At 40.4% G+C, this 19436-nt stretch overlaps 1 protein-coding gene across 3 annotated transcripts in view; it reads left to right on the top strand.

Moving 5' to 3' along the window:
- The window catches only part of CFAP58 (cilia and flagella associated protein 58), a 121826-nt gene extending 105922 nt beyond the window's left edge, over window positions 1-15904 (top strand). For 2 of the 3 annotated variants that reach the window (XM_048504919.1, XM_048504920.1), the window contains exons 16-18: window positions 2193-2312; window positions 8385-8518; window positions 14868-15904. In XM_048504919.1, the coding sequence (XP_048360876.1) occupies window positions 2193-2312; window positions 8385-8518; window positions 14868-14988 (375 nt within the window). In that variant the 3' untranslated portion in view covers window positions 14989-15904. The remainder of the gene's footprint in view (window positions 1-2192; window positions 2313-8384; window positions 8519-14867) is intronic. The other variant, XM_048504922.1, reaches the window with a different exon arrangement.
- Window positions 15905-19436: the final 3532 nt, after the last annotated feature.

The raw sequence follows: 19436 nt of genomic DNA, 5'->3' as shown, positions 1-19436 counted from the left end.
ATGCCTTCCTGGTTGGTTGTGGGGCGGCCTGCAACACCCTGCAAGCTTAGTGACATTGGTCAGAAAGTGAGACTAGCATGCAAAGAAATTATTTGGAAATCTGAGCAGTGCTTTTGCATTTCTTTCAGTCACTGTCACAGGAAAAGTCTGTTCATTGCTATAAATAGTACAGCTTCCAAGTGTTACATCAACAAGCAATGGAGTATGGGATTCAGGTCCCTCTGTACCTCCTGATTATGGCAGTGTGCCATACCACATGGCATTTCCCTGTCAGCCATCCATGTAGTTAGAGAGACCAACACCACTGCAGATTTCTTCAGAAGTTGGTGACTTCCTCAGACAAATGGTCCCACAAACCTCAGTACTTCACTCCCATTTTCAAAGTATGGGATTTCCTCATATAGATGTATTTGCCATCAAGGTCAATGCAAAGTGCCCCATCTTCTGCTCCAGGGTGGGAGTAGGCAAGGCTTCCTTGGGATATGCTTTTCAGCTACACTGGTTGGGTCATCTGTATTATGCTTCCCTTCCCTTCCATCTTCTTCACAAGACTATAGGAAAGGTGGTCTCCAACCCAACCAGTCAAAAGTGATTCTCACAGCTCCTTATTGGCTAAAGAGATTTTGGTTTCCCACTCTCCTCAGGATATCTCAGGAGAAGATGACCTACTTATGATGGGGGCAGTTCTCTATCACAAATCCCCTCCCTGCACATGATGGTGTGACTGATCCAGTCCAAATGCTAGATTTAGGCAGGGTTGTGTAGGTGCTGACAGTGTCACAAAAACCCTCCATGTGAAAGTCTTGTGACTCCAAGTGGGCACACTTTGTCTACTAGTCACAATCCCAAGCCTGTCTTTTAGTTGACATTTTTCAGTACTTGTACTTAAAGGATGCGGGTTTCACCACTTCTATCGAAGTTTACCTTGTTTCAATTTCTACATTTCACATACCTGCTGATCCTAGTCCTGTATTCTCAGCCCCCCATTTCAAAAGCTTTTTGAGAAGCTTAACTAACCTCTTCCCTGTATTTAAACCTCCTTTGCCTCTTTGGAGTTTGCCTTTGGTATTTTCAGATATTGTTCATTAACAATATCTTTTGAGCTGTTGTCAATGTCTATATGTCATTTTTATCTTATGAGGTTGCCTTTCTCGTTTCTATCACCTCAAGTAGGAGAGTTGTCTGATCTCTATTCACCATCCCAATAGAGATGTCCTATGTCCTAGTTTAGAAGTTAGCCCAAGGTGATATCTCACTTCCATATGTTCCTGGACATTACCCTTCCAATGTTTTCCCCAAATCCTCAGTTAACAAATCCTCAGTTAAATCCTCAGTACACTTTATGTTAGGAGAGCATTTCCTTTTTATTTTAGTCACATGAATTATTTTCATCTTGACAAGAAATTATTGATATGTTTTAAGGGTTCCAAGTACTACTTCATTTTCATTAAGCAACTTTCTGCACATTAGGAATCTTAATGTCAATTTTTTTAAGTGCCACAATATTTTATGAAAATGTTAAATAGAAATTTCTCCATCCAGGTACTGACCACACCCAGGCCAGCTTAGCTTCAACAGAGTTGGTGTTGTCAAAGACCTGACCTTGCCTTTGGGGAGGTAGCAATGCCAAGCCAAATCAGAGCTCCAAAACAAGACATATTTTAAACATTTTATTTTAAAAAGTAAAATATTGGTTTTAAAACATAACAGTGAACAAAATATCAAGGTGCAATATGGTTACACAGTAAAACAACAAAAGCAAAAGTCTACATACCAGAAAGGAATACTTGCAGGCAAAATGCACTAGATATCTTCAGTTCACATGCAAAGTTCCAGTAGCATTTCAGGCAGCATGGACGGCAAAGCAGAAAAAAGAAAAGTAACTGCTAACACTGATAGAACTAATTTATGGTTTAGATTGGCCATGTCAAATGACCTTTGATTAACCAATCAGTCTGTCTTGATCAGAAAGTTCTAGATGAAGAATAAATCTACCCCTCCCTCCTAATAGCCAGATTTGTGATCTGACAAGGAATGAAGAACCATAATCATTTGGTTAGCTTGTAAGTATCTCTGCTATCTGGCTCCCTAGATTTATTCCATCCATTGTATATTCCCTCCCATTCCTGATGTCTTAAGATGAACAGTTGTTAGTTCCAAACTGGTTTCTTCCCATTTTTCTTTTTTCTTAGGAGAAGGAGAAGCTGTATGTAGAACTGAAACATATCTTAGCCCGGCAACCTGGACCAGAAGCAGCAGAACAGCTGCAGCTATATCGGCACACACTACGGGAAAAGACCAAGCAACTAAAGGTATAAGGTCTTCCCAAGAATTCATTATAAAAATAAACCTAATTGATACTGTGTCAAAGCTGATTCCAGATGAAATGAATAGGCTTAATTAACAGGCCGAGTGGAATGACCTTGATAACTAAGGTTCCAGAATGTGGGGAGAACGCCGGGGTAACCAAACCCTGTTGTTGACTAAATTGGACAGAGAGATGTCTGTGCATGGATTTTTCATGACATTTTTTCATGACATTTCATGACATTTCCATGTCATATTGTTCTAGGACACAGGAGAGGATTACTGTCCAGGAGAGGAGTTGTGTTCTGAATTTTTTTTCAAATAACTTTTTATTTTATCAATAAAGAATTACAGAAAAGGAATAGAAAGTAAAAGAATAAAAAATAAGTAAAATAAGTAAACATGAACAAACAAAACAATAACAATAATAAATGATTATATTAAATGAACTGCATTTATGATCTTATAAATTTCATAGTCATATTAATGAAGTGAAATTAACATATGCTAGCATACTGAGTAGATACAACGTTAGTCATTAGTCATTTAAGCAATCTTGTTATTTCTTGCTGCATTCTCATTGGTTTTATTTAGGCAAGAGATAAACAAGTACATATTATTTTATGTACATAAAAGGAAAACAATATTCTAATAGTTCAAGAAGTCCTTACTCTAATCAGGTTGTTACAATGATATTTATACTTAAAATTATTTGTCTTCTGAAAAATATTTTGAGAGTGAGGAATAGTGACAGGGCCACACTAGATAAGACAAGGTAATCCATACCTTTGTGTCTCTATTAAATTCTAAAATTTAAGACAGGAGTAACTTTTGCCATAAATTGAGCATGCTGGCAAGGTAGGGTTGCTAACCTTTAGGTTGTGGCTGGAGATGTCCTGGGATTTCAGCTGATTTTAAGGTGACAGAAATCAGGTCACCTGAAGAAAATGGCTGCTTTGAAAGGTGGATTCTGTGGCATTATACCCCACTGAAGTTCCTCCCCAAACCCTGTCCTCTTCAGATTTCACCCCCAAAATCTCCAGGTATTTTCCAATCCAGAGCTGGCATATGATGAGAAGAGTTAAACCTTGCCCATTCTACACTGAAATACTCCATTGTTTTCAGTACATTTCCTTTAGCTAGGCTCACTTCAAACCTGAGTTGGAAGGAGAATGCTGAAGGCATCAGAGCATGGCAAGGTAAGGTAGGCAGAGGGGGAGTGTTTGGCTTTCTCCAGTGTGGCCTGAACTACACGAAATATAGGCAGTTTTTGACTGGATCTCCCTGTGCTTCCATTTTTTCGTAAAGGAAGGATGGCTTTGATTCTGATCAAAGCAGCTGTGAAGGAGTAGGAGGGTGTTCACGCTCCACTGTGCCATTTTCCAAACTAAATCATACTACTGAAGCTGTTGTTTGCCTTGCAAATATATAATGAGCCAGTAGGTCTGGCTTGAATGGCTTCATTGATTAGAATAGTTATTACATGCATATTATTTTCATGAACGTGTTAAGTGCCAAGGCACAGCTGTTATGAGCGTGTTAGACTTATTTTGTGACATTCTGGTAGCTTTAGTTTTTCATTTCAAAATTTTGAGACAATTCAGGGAAATCTTTGAACCATTTAGAACTCATATGGCTTGAAAAGCAACAATTTATTCTTGTCTCTGGTTCTCAGCCTTTAGCACATGCCACTACTACTCTATTAATCTACAAACTCTGTACGTTAAACTGTGTTCCAAGAACACCTCAATGCTGTATTTATCAAACGTCTGCCAAATATACTGAATCTGCACAAACACAAACCTTTCTTCTGTCTTAAATATAAACTGTATCTCTAGTAGCCATTGATGGCAAATGGAAACTGTTTTATCCTTGCAGGTGCCCTCAATAAGAACAAACCGAAAAACCAGCATGTATTCAGTTGTATTTTTATGCCAATGGGGAAAAACCCCACAAAAAACCCCCAGAAGAACACTATCTTGTGCTTAAGCCAAGTTGCTATTTAGCATGGTGTATCAAGCAGGTCCATGAGGCATAAACAAGCTTTTCTCACCAAGGAAATCCTGTTTTAAAGTGACAAGGGGTTAACAGAGATTACCCTTGTCAGCCCCCTAATAAGATTCAATACTAATATATATGGATGTAGTGTTAGGGAAAGATGAAGGATTTAGCAATGTTTTTCTCAATCTGTTTCTTTCGCTTGTTAAGGACAGAAGGAAAATGGTTTTGACTGGCACATTTGACTCACTCATTTAGAAAGGAAATTAAGCCTCATACAAAATTCTGGCAGTGTCTCCAAAGACCCAAGTGGCATGCACATTTATAGTAATGGGCTGTAAATTAATGCTGTAATTAGATTTTCATTTCTTAATTTTTATAAACAAACATTACACCACAAAATGCAACTCTCATCACAGTCAGGAAATTTACACACAAGCTTTTCTCCCCAAATATGTATGAAAAGAATTCATAGGCATTTACCAAAAAAGCAGTTTTTTGTAGTTTGATACCATTATCAAGAAAAAAAGATGATTTCTTATGAAAAATCCATACTGTACTTGCAGGTTTGCGTTAAGTAAAAAGGGTTAAGAAATAAGATCAGAAAAAGGTCCAGCTGGACCACCATTCTCTTTCCAGCTGTAGCAGCCAAATGCTTCTGGGAAAAACACAGGCTTGTCATGAAGGCAAGAATCCTCCCTTATTTGGTGTCCCCAGTATCTTGAATTCAGATGTATATTGTCTCTCAACACAGAGGTTCCATTTAGCCATCATATCTTATCATATTTGGACTGCAGAAGCATACTGCTGTCATGTATATTACTTATGACCCATTCCAGATGGGGCTGCCACTGGGTTGTGCTGGGTGAGTGTGCCGAGGCATTCCTGGCAGAGGGAGTCAGCTTTCACTCCAGGTTTGCAGCTAGTTGCACTGTGGCCTGGGTCCTGGAGTTACATGACCAGAAAGTCCTCTGGTGGTGAAGCACCACAGCGGTGCCATCCCTGCTGCCGGGGCTCTGGATTGTATTGCTAATGAATTACTACTGACATCCATTGTTTAAAGAAGCCTGTTTCATCACAACATCTTAGTTTACTTTGTTTTCATCTCTTGTCTCCTTTCTTGTATCATAGTATTGTTGGCTGAATCACATAGAAAAAGAGGTATTCATAGCATTACAATTGGGGATCTGTTTACCCCATCTCCTTTGCTTCAGATGGATCATGAGGCAGCAATTGGAGGGCCAGATGGTATTGGTCAATAAGGAGGTGGAAACAAGGGAGTATACAATCAAGCCTCTTTTGAACAGACTTTTTTTTCCTCAGGAAAAACTCCTTGAGTTGGAGAAATAATATTTCCCCTAGTCCTTATCAATAAATTCAGTATAGAACCATGACAGGCAGACTCACTTGTCCTCCATTTCTCAAATTCATATGTCCTATAAATAAGTTTTGGCTAGTTTAGTGCAGGGATCCCCAACCTTTTTCAACCTTTTTGAATTCTGACACTGGGTAGTGTTCTCAACCACAGAATGGAGACCAGGGAAGAGGAAGCCAATCAGAAAGAGTTATGCATGTTGTACATAACTCTAATTGTAGGGACTCAACATTTCAGGCAGAAACTCTGTTTAAATATTTAACATGATGTCTTGCACACACATAAAATAAGTTTACATACTAAGCTAGCTAAGAACCCCCCATCTGGCTGTATCTGGCTTCTGCATTTTCCCAGAAGTGATGGAATGCCAACAGCGATTTAAAAAAGCCTTTGTCCTGCCAGCTGCTTATTGGAGGCAACTCTACATCTAATACACTTATTCAAAAGAAAAAAGTGTGCCTTCTGTCTCTCCGTTTACATGAGCCCAGCCCAGTCCTTTTAACCTGCTCTATTACTTCTAATGCCCTGATGTCGGTGGCCCAGGTTAGTTTGATCTCATCATACCTCAGAAGCCAAGCAGGGTCAGTCCTGGCTAGTACTTGGATGGGAGACCACAAAGGAATACCAGGATTGCTGTGCAGGAGGAGGCAGTGACAAATCACCTCTGTTAGTCTTTTCCCTTGAAAACCCTACTGGATTGCCATAAGTAAGCTGGAACTTGATTGCACGTTACATGCACATAACTTGAAACAGTAACAGTGCTGACAGGCTGCTTTGAGCTCGTTGCACATCTATGCAGTAAGATAAATTCTGGTAGATTTTGATAAATGATTTTTGAAAAGTGAACAAAATTAGATGTAATGATGTTATCAATTTCCATCTAAATCATAAAAAGTACATCAAGACTGGGAAGATTTGGTGACTTTAACAGTTGGACAGTAAAAATTTTTAGAAGTGCAGCCTAATTGTGTTTTGTGGGAACAAAGTTCCATTGTATTTTTTTGAATATTACTCTACTTGCATAGAGGTACTTTATATAAAGCCACTGTTTGCATTATACCATAAACATCACAAACTCAAAAAGCCCCACTTGGCCTTACCTTCGTTCTAAAAAACACTTGATAGGCACAAGGAAAGGTGCCAGGGTGCCCATGTTGGGGGGCCCTTGGTTTAATGCATGCTCCAAGTGCAGGTGCTTTGTATTAAGCAACATTTTATGGAAGCTATGACATAATCTGGAAAGTTGATTTTTTACTTGTGCAAGCAGATATAGACAAGATTTAATGTTGTGAATATGATAGGATTTGGTGGTTTATGCTAGTACTATGTTGCTTTTCAATTATTTATATGCTTCTTTTTAACAGAAAGAAAATGTGTTAGTCCCTCTTCAGTTTCTATTATCAAAACTTGATTTAACTCACAATCAAACTCATGTCTTAACTTTATTATGTTGTGTTTGATCTTATTCATGTTAACTTGGAAGTTACTCCTACTGAATTCAGTGGAACTTACTCCCAAATAAGGGTTTGCATAGGCTTGAAGCCACAGATTGCTTTCTTTGCTGTCATGCTAATAAATCTTTTAAATTCATTTGGTAATAAAGTTTTTATTTCTTTTGTTAGAAAGATGTCACAATTTATACAAACAGATATTTCAAGCTTAGAAAGGTTATCTAAAATAACTTATGTGTTGAGAGACACTAACTTCAGGAATCTTGTTAGTATCATTGAGTGTCTACGTCTTTGATGGCTACTAGGGACACAGAGTTGGATTCAATGATATTTTTTGCTGGTGGAATAACACCTAGACAGTGGTGGCAAACCTTTGGCACTCCAGATGTTATGGACTACATTTCCCATCAGCCCCTGGCAGCATGGCCAATTGGTGCCAAAGGTTCGCCACCACAGACCTAGAATAACAATTTTTGTTAATTGCCCCTCTCATTGGAAACCCTCACCTCCCCCCTGCATGTGCTGCTCATCAGGATCTCCACCAAAGTGTTCATGGCTTGGATCTTCCCTGTTGGCTATGATGTACTACCCTCCCCCTGTAGCTGATCCCAAGAATTTCTGTCTCCAAGGCTGAGGAAAAGGGCAGGTGTCGCAATATGAAGTGAGAGGATACCCCCAAGGGCAGTGGGATGCCCTTTTCCACTCTGGGAGGGTCAAATATGAAACTGCAAGTGGTGTGCAAGATCCACGTATTTTACTTTTTCCAGTTTGGATGAGTACACATCTGAGATGGATGTTAAAAAGAACGCCTGTTCTATTGATAGTATGTTGAGAGCCTAGCATGGACATTGCCTACTAGGAAACACAGAATAAAAAAGAAAAAATAGAACAAGGAAGAGGGAAAAAATGGCCTGTTTGAGTCACTGATTGTTTCTGGCAAGGAAGGGAATTCTTGGAAGCCAGGATTCTGGGGGTTTTGGGTAACAGAGAACAAATTGCTCAGCTAGAGCAGCTGCTATTTCTTGCCTGGCCATAAAACAGCATCTGTTTGCAGTGCAGGCCATGGTGTAGGCTGATAGGTTTGCTTGTGGTCTTGGAATTTGCCACTGCAGACTTTAGGGGTTCAACAAGGGGTAGTATAGTCTTAAGCCACACCTCTGATTTACAGCCAAAGAGAGAGAGAGAGAGTGAGAGAGAGACAGAGACAGAGAAAGAACAAATTATCCATGTCATGCATTTGTTGTATTTTTAAGGTTTTATCTTCTGAGCTGAATATGTATGAATCACAGAGTCAAGAATACAAATATGAAATTGAAAGGCTTGCCAATGAGCTTCTGAACATCAAGAAGAAATATCTTACTCAAAAACGGAAGGAACATGAAAACAAGTAAGAGGCAATGCTAGTACTGGTGGTAATGATAGTGGTCCTTGCTAATAATATTATTGTACTTGCTAATAATATTATTGAGCTCCAATTCTGAGTGCCAAATGTGTGTCTGTGCCCTGATAGTTAGCTGCCTTTCTCGGGGTGTGTCTGCAGGACATATTCCTGTGCTTAACCTGAGCAATGTAAAGACTAAGAGAAATATTATTTTAATGTTAGTTTGTGAGAAACTTGCATTATACTTCTGTCCTGGGTGCTGCAGTTAGTTTAACATGGTCTTCTTCTGCTGGATGGAGAGGGGGGAACTAGTGTAGGCTACGCATAGGAAGAAAACTGAATGAGTTATAATGCATGTCTGCAAAAACTTCATGCAAATATGGGGATTTTTTAGATGAGTTGCCTAATCAGTTAACTTCATTTATATGATTTCCTTCTTTATTTATATGATACCCCGATGGGGACCCAAAGTGACTTACATTGTTCTCCTGTGCTCCATTTTATCTCAACAATAGCCCTGAGAGGTAGGTTAGGCAGAAGTGTGTATGATTGACCTGAGGTCACCCTAAAAGTTTCCATGGCAGTGTGGGGATTAGAACTTGGGTCTGATACTCTAATCACTCCCCCGCACCGGTTAGCTAAGAGTTCTTTGTCTGGGAATCAGATCACTTGGGATCAAGCAGGTATCATGAGAGAAAATATGCTGAGACAATGGCTAAGCTTCCTTCATCTAATATCTTTTCCCTGCCTTTGTCTTCCTGATGCCCAGCTGTTTAGATCTCTTTTAGCAGTATTTTTGTTAATCATTCCCACGTCTTCACTGCCCCAGTAATCCATTCTTAGTGTGGGTTAGATTGTTTTAGGGTTGGAAGGGTTACTTCCAAACTTGCAGTCACATCCAAATCCTTACCCTCATCAATGAGAAAGTGGGTCCTTTATTACCTGGAGGATTGTGGAAATGAGTTCCTGCTCTTTTCATGCCAGTGGAAAAGATTGAATTGATAAATTGTTCAGACTGAGCCTATTACTTCTAATATCGTTGCAGTTTATTGTTTCTGTCTTCCTCACTTCCCCCGTGTGTCTGAATCCTGGGCTGTCCTTGTTTCTGGATATTCTCAAGATCACAGCTGTCAAATGTAAAGTACTGAGAATTCCTCTTAGTCTAAAGCAGTGATTTTCACATTGAACCACAACTGACACTTGGTTTGGTGAGCCAGACCCCAAACTCTGCCTGCAGGGAAACCAGCCAGGATTCTGCATCCTGAGAGGAGAGGCAGTATTTCTTGAACAGGCCAAGGTGCTGCACACACTGTTGGACATCCACTGTGACAGCTGCAGTCTCTGTTTTGTTTGTGCAAGTCAGTCAACTTCTTTTGCATTCGCGTAGCTCTACCAACTGCTCCTGCACTGATTTTCAGGCAGGCTTCCAGGGCCAGATGTAGGAGGGGGCAGTGGCAGGAGGTGGGAGGAGGCTTAATTGCCCAACCGAGATAGCCTGTTCTGCAGTGAGAGTGCCCCATTCCCCCTGATTAGGCTGCTACTAGGAGGTGGGAGAGTTTCAACTGCATAGAAGAGATAGCTCATTCTGCAGCATGTCTGCCTATAGTAGCAAGGCCAGCTGTTGTTAGTACTGACCAAACTCAGGTTACATTACTCGCACCCTTTTAAAAAGTAAATGAAACTTTATTGAAGTGAATTAGTAAAATGTTAAAATCAAACAGAATATGGTCCATCATTGTCTGGATACACAGAAAGTAACAAAGCTAACTCTCTAAATGCTCACTGAAGTCCTATATAGCATAATTGTTTCTTAAGGCTTTAATTTTCAAAACATAAGCAAAGTTAAAACCCAAAGCAAGGTAGGGGAAGGGGGGGAGAAGGGTAAAAGGATAACCAACTGTAGCATTGCATGCTCTTATGGAAAACGCTGGCCATAGTCTGGTGGCCTCTTTCATCCAGTCCTGGGGTGGCCCTTGCCAAATCTTCTAGGCTTGGAGCAAGATGTCCCTCCCAGCTGGAATGAGCAGGTTATATCTTCCAACTGGAAATTCTTCAACTGCATCAAATGATGCAATTAGCACTAGCCTGGGAACTCAGCCTTGAAGATAAGCAGCACCTGACAGAAGCTACAGCTAGCTGACACTGGGAGATTCTTTCAACATGGTCCCTCTCTTGATGGTGCCCCATTCCCCCAAATAGGCTGCTGCTAGTGGAGAAGGCTCAATTGCATGGAAGAGATTACTCATTGTGTAGCACATGCTCTCCATTCCCCTGACTGGACCACTGCCAGGTGGTGGAGAAGGTTCAGTCGCCGAGCAAAGATGACTTGTTCTGCAGCACATACACCCTGTTCCCCCAATTAGCTCACTGCTAGGAGGTGGGGAAGGATGAATTGCCCAGCAGAGATGGCTTGTTCTGCAGCATACACCCATCATTCCCCCAATTAGGCTGATGCTGGGAGGTGAGGAGGCTCAAATACATGGAAGAAATTGCTAGTTCTGCAGCATGGCATGTGCTCCATTTCCCTGATTAGGCTGCTGGTAGGAGGAAGAGAGAGGGAGATTTTGGGCCTCAGAGGAGAGTCTTAGCCCTTGGTAAGGCAGAAGCTGTGGCTACTGGTCGGGCAAGACTGTGGTGAGCAAAGAGAAGGGGGAGCTAAAGATCCCTGAGGAGATGTTCAAAGACGTCATGTTCTATGCAAGGTTCCTTTCAAGGACTGTGCATTGACAGTGGTTGTGATAGGGTATGTTAGACTTTGTAGGGGAAGGGTGGCTTAGTGTGTGTTCTAAACACAGGGGGAAAGAGTTTTGGGGGCTGGAAACCATTAATGGTATAGAATGCCTTCTTTTCCTGCCCTTCTGCTTTCTTGAGATGCTGCAAACCCTGGAGCAGCCTGGAGTCGAATAGAGTGAGGGCTCTTCCCTTGTTCCCCCTTTAGAACTTGGAGATGTGTTATGCTTGGCTTTGCCAGAGGCCATGAGTAGACCTCTCATCTGATAGGCTTGGCCTTCCACAAAGATCCTTGAGAAAGGGAGGGTAACAAAAACAGAGGGCCTGTTCCTGTGTATCATGAGCCATCGAGTCAATTATGACTTATGAATCAATGACCTGACCTCCCAAACATCCTCTTGTCAACAGCCTTGCTCAAGTCATGCAAACAAGCTGTGGCTTCCTTTATCGAGTCAATCCATTTTATAGTAGGTATTCCTCTTTTCCTACTATCTTCAAAATTTCCTGGCATTATTGTATTTTTCAGTGAGTTTTTCCCACTGCCTAAAGTACAGTAGCTTCAGTGTAGTCAATTTAGCTTCTGGCTGCATAATTACTAGGTAAAACTTTTCTTGGACTGTACTTCATCATGCTGCAAAGGAGCATGAGGTGAGTTTGCTGTTTCCCATGTTAAAATTATGTGTGCTGTATTTAAAAAAAATGTTAAGGAAAGGCTAGATTGAAAAACTTTCTCCTTGGGTTGGATTTTATGTGTGCAGAGGGACTGGGGGACTTTTCAAAGATTATAGATAAAATAATGTTAAAATGTAATTATTAACAGTTCATAGATGTCAACAAAGTTTATCCCATCATATAAAGAAAAATATGTATATAATATATGGGAGGCATCATTTTTACTTTACTTTACTTTGCCTCCCCTTAAAAAAATTAAATCCAGCTCTAACTTCTGCCCTGATTTTTAGGTACATTTCCAAACTCCTTTGTACTGGTCTCTTTAGTACCAAACTCATTTTGGATCTGACAGCTATGAACAGAATGGAATAAGGGCAGGAGGGAGAGAGCAGGTCCTGCTGTCATCCCAGGAAAAGGCTTCTGCCCACCCCACATCCAGCCAGCTTCTGTTTCACAAACTTGTTAGCACCAAAGAGCAACCAGAGATTCTGGAGCATGTCCCCTGTTCCTGAGAGACAGACAGTGTACTAGCTTTCTCTTGGGTGAGAATGGAAAGGAATGCAGAGAAATGGCCAGGAATGGAGACAAGGAGGCAAGCCATTAAGCCTGGATTTTCCTAGTGAGCCACATGCCTGCTGTTCCCTGTGACTTTGACAGGGGGCTGGTCTTTATAATTAGAAACATGTATAGTAGCAGTGCTTTCTTTTCTGACTAAACAATCCTTTGTTTTCTGCCTCTGTGTGGGTGACTTCATAACTGTCTGGAATTGTTCTGGTTCCATTATCTACTGAGTCCAATTTTATGACCACTGCAGTTTTCCTATCCAGAAAATACATTCATGTCTGAGAAATCCCACCCCCACCTCTGCCATTAGATCATAATTGATGGTGATTGAACATACTCCTTTTTTCCCCCTATGGGTATACTTTTGATTCTTTATGGCACGTAAAATTATCCTGGTTTTGTTTGGCAATTGTTTGGCTAGATTTTTGCAACCATGCCTTTTCCTGCTATATGGCTTAGATGTGTGCTACACAACTTATGACAATGAATCAGATACTATCCTCCCAACTTACTATTCAAAGAGCTTGCCCTGGTACCCTATTTAAAAATCAGTTTCCTTATTATTCTTACTTAATCATATTTTAAGACGGTGAACAGTTCTGATGAATGAATTAGCAAAACTGTCAGTGATCAAAGATGACTTTTGCCCTTCCGCAAATGGCATAATGCTGCCTCAATGTTTGGAATTAGCAACAATTGTTCATGGCTAATGGCTTTCCTGGAGCTTTATGATCAATACACAATGCCACTACAAAGTCTAGCAATCCATTTCCAACAGCTAAGTGTCCTTTTGAAAATAGCTATAATCTTTAGAATTTGAACTCCGTGTTTTGCTTTCCATTTCAGCATTAGAGGGAAAGCAATCTTTGTTGCCATATTTTCAACTCTGGAATTTTATTTTCTGCTACCGTTATATTTTTAAAGGGCAACTGACCATCTATAAAGAATAAGGAACCAGTTTTTATAGCAATTGCAGACTTGGCACAAACAAATTTGTGTCTATTCACATATAATACTATGGTTTCTGTTATTGCTCAGTTTTATGCAAGATCTTTTTTTATGTTTATGGGTGTAGAATTTTCATCTTACATTCATCGTGTTTAACTATTTCTCATTTTCTGCCTTTGATCAGGGGGGCTGCATATTTGTAGGTAAACAGCATTTTTTATAATATAGTTCAGTTTCTGTTACAGCATAAGCAAATCAGTAATGTAAAATCTGTATTCGGATTTTAATGACATTGAACATCAACAAGTTTTTCATGGGTGCTGCTGTACTTACAGAGGGATTTACCATGGGGTCATCCTCTTTCTCTTGCCTTCCTTGGACACAACCATGAATCACAGTGTGCTGTGAGATCAGTGCATCTCATGTAATGGTATTGTCCTTCCTCTCCCTCCCCATTGCTGGGCCTTGAAGTTATTATTTCCCAGCGCTGTATTATTATTATTTTTAAAAAATAGAGTTTATTGGGCAAAAGATAACATCATCACCAGAAAACCATTTAATTATTTGAACAGCAGATAGCTGCAGGAATGTTTGAGACTTTGATCTAGATCACACAAAGTCTTAAAACATATTTTCAAAATCCTCTTAAAAGAGGCACTGCAAGTAACGTTTCACAAAGACCTGATTATGTTATTGGAATTTTTTTTCTGCATTAGTGTAACATCTTGGTACACCTCAGTTCATGAAAACATATCCCTTGCAGAGCAATACCAGAGACTCCTCCCTTGTCTCATTAAATAGCTGAATGAATAGTGAAGCTATCCTTGGTTCTCCTGTGGCCACTCAGTTCAAGCTGTGATTATTCATCCTGCAGCACCTGATCTAGTGACTGTGGCTATTGGTTCAAAGTCATGCAGGCAGTGTAACTTTTGTGTAAAAAGAACAAACTAATTAATTATCACTCAAAGTCTGTTAAATGTGGAAAATGGCTGACACCATTTTCTTCATTAAAATTCAACAAAGGAAAAATATCTCCCCTTTTTGCCTTTGATGATGTCAGGCTTTCATTGGAAAACAAATTATCATTTGGTAGACCGGTACTAAGATTAGAAATTTCAAGTAACTAACCTTACACTTATTCTTCTTCTAATGAGAATGGCCATTTTAAGGAGGAGCATTAGGGGGGCTCATTTAGTTGTAACTTTTAATAATCTTGCATACCATCAGCAGGCATTTAATTAGATCCAAATAGACATGTAATTGTGGATGTTTAACATAACAGACTTTCATCAACTTATTTTAATGATCTCTTGATAGAGCAGCTGGAGCTATGAAAACTTTGGGAACTTTTGGAAACAATATAAAAATACAGAATGAAAATATGCAACATTAATTTCATTATCTCTTTCTTCTCTCCCCCCTCCCCCCCCCAATTCCAAAGGGAAAAGGAAAGAGTCTTCAGTAACATGGAAAATGACTTCCCCGGACAGAAGACCAGAGTTCCACGTTTCACTGGAGGTGGCTTCCCTCTTAGCAACCCACCACCCAAAATTGTGGCCTGAACAATTTGCACAATCACACCTCATTTTCTGCCTTGCCATCTCTGTCTGAACTAAAACATTACTCTTGGATATATACAGCACTGATATTGCTTTGAGAGGAACCTGTAACAAATTACTGACTTGAGATAACTGTGGTTTTTTAATCAGAGGCTGGAGTAGGTGATGTTTTTTGTACTCTCTTCGTCAAATGCTGCCCTATAAATATCATAGATGGGAGAGGTGCTCATTAAAAAAAAATCTTTACTGTGTTAGGTATTATTTCCAAGCTCCTCGATTGAAGGTATGGTGTGTTGAAATCAGTGCAACTTACTTCCAAGTCAATATGTTGAGAATTTAGCATTATATGTGTAATCAGAAGTTTCTAAAGATGCATAGTTGTTATGGCCTCAAACTGCCGCCTCCTATGTATACTCCTTAAAACCCTGTGACAAAGAGGACATCACCAGTGCAGCCATCTTACGAAAACACAGTGCTAAAAATTGGTCTGCTTTTATTTGTGAAGCTCTGAGCTCCTGTGTATTATGTAGGAAGAGACACTAGGAAGATCAGAAAGGTGTATGGCAGTGCTAAGCCTGCACATTCTAGGAAATGCTATTCTTTTTTGCAAGGTGCAGGTGTCAATAGGGTGGTGACCACCTAACAGTGCCCAAGGCTTCTTTGTTGGGGTGTGCCTTGTTTTCATTTAATTTGTTTCTTACATTCCAAATGTGGATGCTAAATGTAATCACGCTTAAAGGAAAACAGATTTGCAGCATTTAAAATTGTTTACACATGAAACCTCCCTACCATGGTAACTTTTCAACCCAAAGTGACCTAATTATTTGTCATATGATAAAGGCCCAATATGAGGTTCTGGAGGAGGAGGCGGCGGGATGCAAGATACCCAGGCTGTACAGAATAAAATGTCTTGAAAGTGGCTGTGGTGTGAAATGTTTCCTTCTGCCTCAGGGATGAAAAACTAGTCCAGAGAGAGATTTTAATAAATATTTTATATTAAAAAACCCATTGCAAAGATATCGATCTTTGCTTTGGTGTAATAAATAATTAAATATTAAAGCTGCTGTCCAAAACTATTAATGTAAGTGTTTGTTCTCAAAAATCAAGTCAAACTGTTGGAGGGGGGGGGGGCACTTTAATTTCTTCTTACATTAGGAGTCAGGATGGTGAGTTGTTGAATGTGTTATTTTCACTAACTTGTTATGGTATGCCTATATAAAATGCTTTTTCACAGTATTTCCGTATAACCATAACAGTCTATTCACTGTAAACCAACGATGGAAATACGAATGACTAGATGAGACAAAGACTTCCAGGGGTGGGGGGAATGGAAGTGAATCCACAACGTGAGAAGTACTGAGCAGAATTGGCTGCCAGTAGAATGACTTGAGTTTGAATGGGACAGAAAGCTTGACTTTCCCCTCCAAAATGACCTCCCACCAGTCACATTTCTTAAGGCAAGATTTGCTTTCTGTTTTCTGGCTAGTTGGAAGAAAATGGTCGGAAGTACGGCTGCTAGTAGGCTGGAGCACCGATAGTTTCTATTGGTAAATTTCAGGATCAGGCACTTTTGACTCGGGAAAGCTGAATAGGGCCAATCGATATTCAATTCCTACTGAAAATATCTGGGTTAAAAAATCCCAAATCTGAAATTTTGTCAGTTCTCTCTTCCTCCCCTTTCTGAGGCCATAAAGGGCTTGAGAAGTGGCAGTGGGGAGAGAACTGCCCCTGCTGGTGCTTTTCAAGCGCTGGAAGGCTGGAGAACCAGGGATGGGAGGAGTGATCCTGCTTGTGGGAGGGTCGTGCTACCTTCTCTCCCCGTCCTGCTTTCCAATGCCTGCAAGTCCATCATCCTGCTTGTGGGAGGGAGCACACTTCTTCCGCAAGCAAGATCATGCTGCCTGTCCCACTGTCTCGCAGCTTCTCTCCCACTTCCTCTGCTGTCCCAGCCCAAAAGGTGGGGAGGGGGGCAGTCTTCCACTGGGCATAGAGGAGCACAGCCTCCCTCCCCCCTGCGTGTGTGGTCTAAAAGCCGATAAAGCTGAATCATGTTTAGCTTTATCAGCCCCCAGGTGATACGGCTCTGCCGAATAGCCTGGTTTTTTAAAAAGTGTGTGTGGGGGGGGTGGGGGGGTGGGTAGAGAAGGATTCAGTAGCTGCTACATCTCACTTTCATAGTCACTCAATGCTCTTTATGAATGGCAGATCTAGGGGTCACATCTAGTTAGCCCTTAAAAGATTTGCCAAAGAGTGCACAGTAGGGAACTGAACTAATGGTTTCATCCATCTATATTTTTCCAGATGGCTCTTACTACGCAAAACAATTCTAATAGAAATAAGCTACAATAGTGACTGCAATTTTAAGTACCCTTTGATGCCTCTTAAAGCAGCATGTAGTACTTTGTGTGTGATGCTCAGGTGAATGCTAAAAACAAGTACACAGATTGTTTTCTTTGTTTTCTTACCCATGCCCAATGGTCAAAAGCAAACGTTTCATCAAGTTGATTGTGATTTTTATGCCACTGCTTGATTCCCAGTCCCTACCCCCAGTGGAGATTTCAGAAGTGTTCCTCATTATCAGGGTAGATAATTCTGGCACTAGAATAGAATTTTTCATTAAAAAGGAGTGGGCAGCAAACTTCCAGATGTCATCAGTTGCCTTTTCTTCTTTGGGTTACTACAGAAAAAAAGAAAATTGAAAATACTTACTTCAGCTTCTTCTTAAAACTCTCATCAAATTTCACCAGTCTGTGGATGAATGTCACAAGAAATTTCAGCTGTAGAAGTCTTATTAAAATGACGAAGACTTGAGCAAAAGCCCACACACGTGAATCTGTCTGAACAGAATTGTTATTCTGTAGGTCAGTTTTAGATGTCCAGATGGCTGCAGCAAACAACTGGGAAGTGATCCAGGAAAAGCTAACCTCCCCCCTTAATACAAACCCTTTAGGCTAAAAAGATAAGGCATAAACATAAATCAACTCTACATTCAAATCACAAAGTGTGTCATGCATGAATGGGGTGGGGTGGTCAAAAGGCTGTAAGGGTGTCAAAAGGCTGCAGCAATTTATGATGAAAGGAGGAAAAGGTATTGGTTGAAGTGTGAAATCACTGCCATGAGTATACTTGTCTAGAACAATAACTGAGAATATCACTGTTCAGTAACTACTGGATTTCCCTGTTTCTGCTTCTTTCATGACACTCAGAGAGTACCCACATTTGTCTGCAGTAGAATGGCTAGATTTGAGTCCAGGAGCACCTTAGAGACAAGCAAGATTTTCAGGGTATAAACTTTCAAGAGTCCAAGGTATCTCTGATTCTCAAAAGCTTGTGTATGTGCGACACTATGAATCAATGTTGTCCAAAACAACAGTCTGGACTATTATTAACAGACTATTATTAACAGTCTGGCTCAGGTCCTGCAAACTGAGAGCTGTGGTTTCCTCTATAGAGTCACTCTGTCTCATGTTGGGTCTTCCTTATTGCCTAGCATTATTGTCTTTTCTAGTGACTCTTGTCTTATTACTTGGCCGCAGTGCAACAGACTCATTTTAGCGGTAGGGACACTTCAGGCTTGATTTGATCTAAAACCCATTCTTTTTGTGGGGGATGGTCTCTATGGTGTCCATAACACTCTCTTCCTGTTCTGCCCCCCAAGTGAATCTGTTTTTGGTGCCCTGTACTTGGCTAGGACAGAGTGGGGGAGACACAAACCAGGTTCAACAGTTCAACAATGGGTTTATTACTTAAGAGAATTAAGACCCTAACTCCTCCCTTGGGTCTTTGTCTTGAGCAGATTTGAAGCTGTAGACTGTGTCTTCTCTTGGCTGCTTTCAAGACAGTCCACTGTGTCTTCCTTTTAGTTCTTTCAGTCTTTGTCTGGTTCTAACTGCTATTAACCTTAACTTATGCTCTATGGACCATCATATACATCACGAATATTCCAGTCTCCAGCTACCCTTGGCACCTTGCTCTGACTGACTGGCTAGAACTAAAACAAGGGATTGCTGGGTAAAAAAGGAAGACTGCCTATTGGGAAATGTCTTAAAGGAACAAGGGCTAACTAAAATACCCTCCCTTTGAAGACTTAACAATGAACTAAAACCATGCTAACTATGGGGAAACTAAAGCTTAATGGGGAAATAACAAAAGCCTCTGTGGGGGCATGACACTTCTAACACCTTTCAAATCAGTCTACTTTCTTCCTGTCAGTTTTTTTTTCAATTTTCAGCTTTCAAACCCATACATAATAATAGGAAATATTATAGCATGAGAACTTGATCTTGGTCACCAGTGATACATCCCCTACACTTAGGAATCTTTTCTAGCTCCTTCATGCCTGGCCTTCCCAGTCACAGTCTCCTTCTAATTTCTTGGTTGCAGTCTCCCTTTTGGTTGATGATGGAGCCCAGGAACAGTAATTCTTCAACAATTTCAATTTCCTCATTGTT

This window comes from Sphaerodactylus townsendi, linkage group LG08 (genome assembly GCF_021028975.2).
Source record: "Sphaerodactylus townsendi isolate TG3544 linkage group LG08, MPM_Stown_v2.3, whole genome shotgun sequence".
NCBI lineage: Eukaryota > Metazoa > Chordata > Lepidosauria > Squamata > Sphaerodactylidae > Sphaerodactylus > Sphaerodactylus townsendi.
This window is presented reverse-complemented; position numbering and strand designations above follow the sequence as displayed.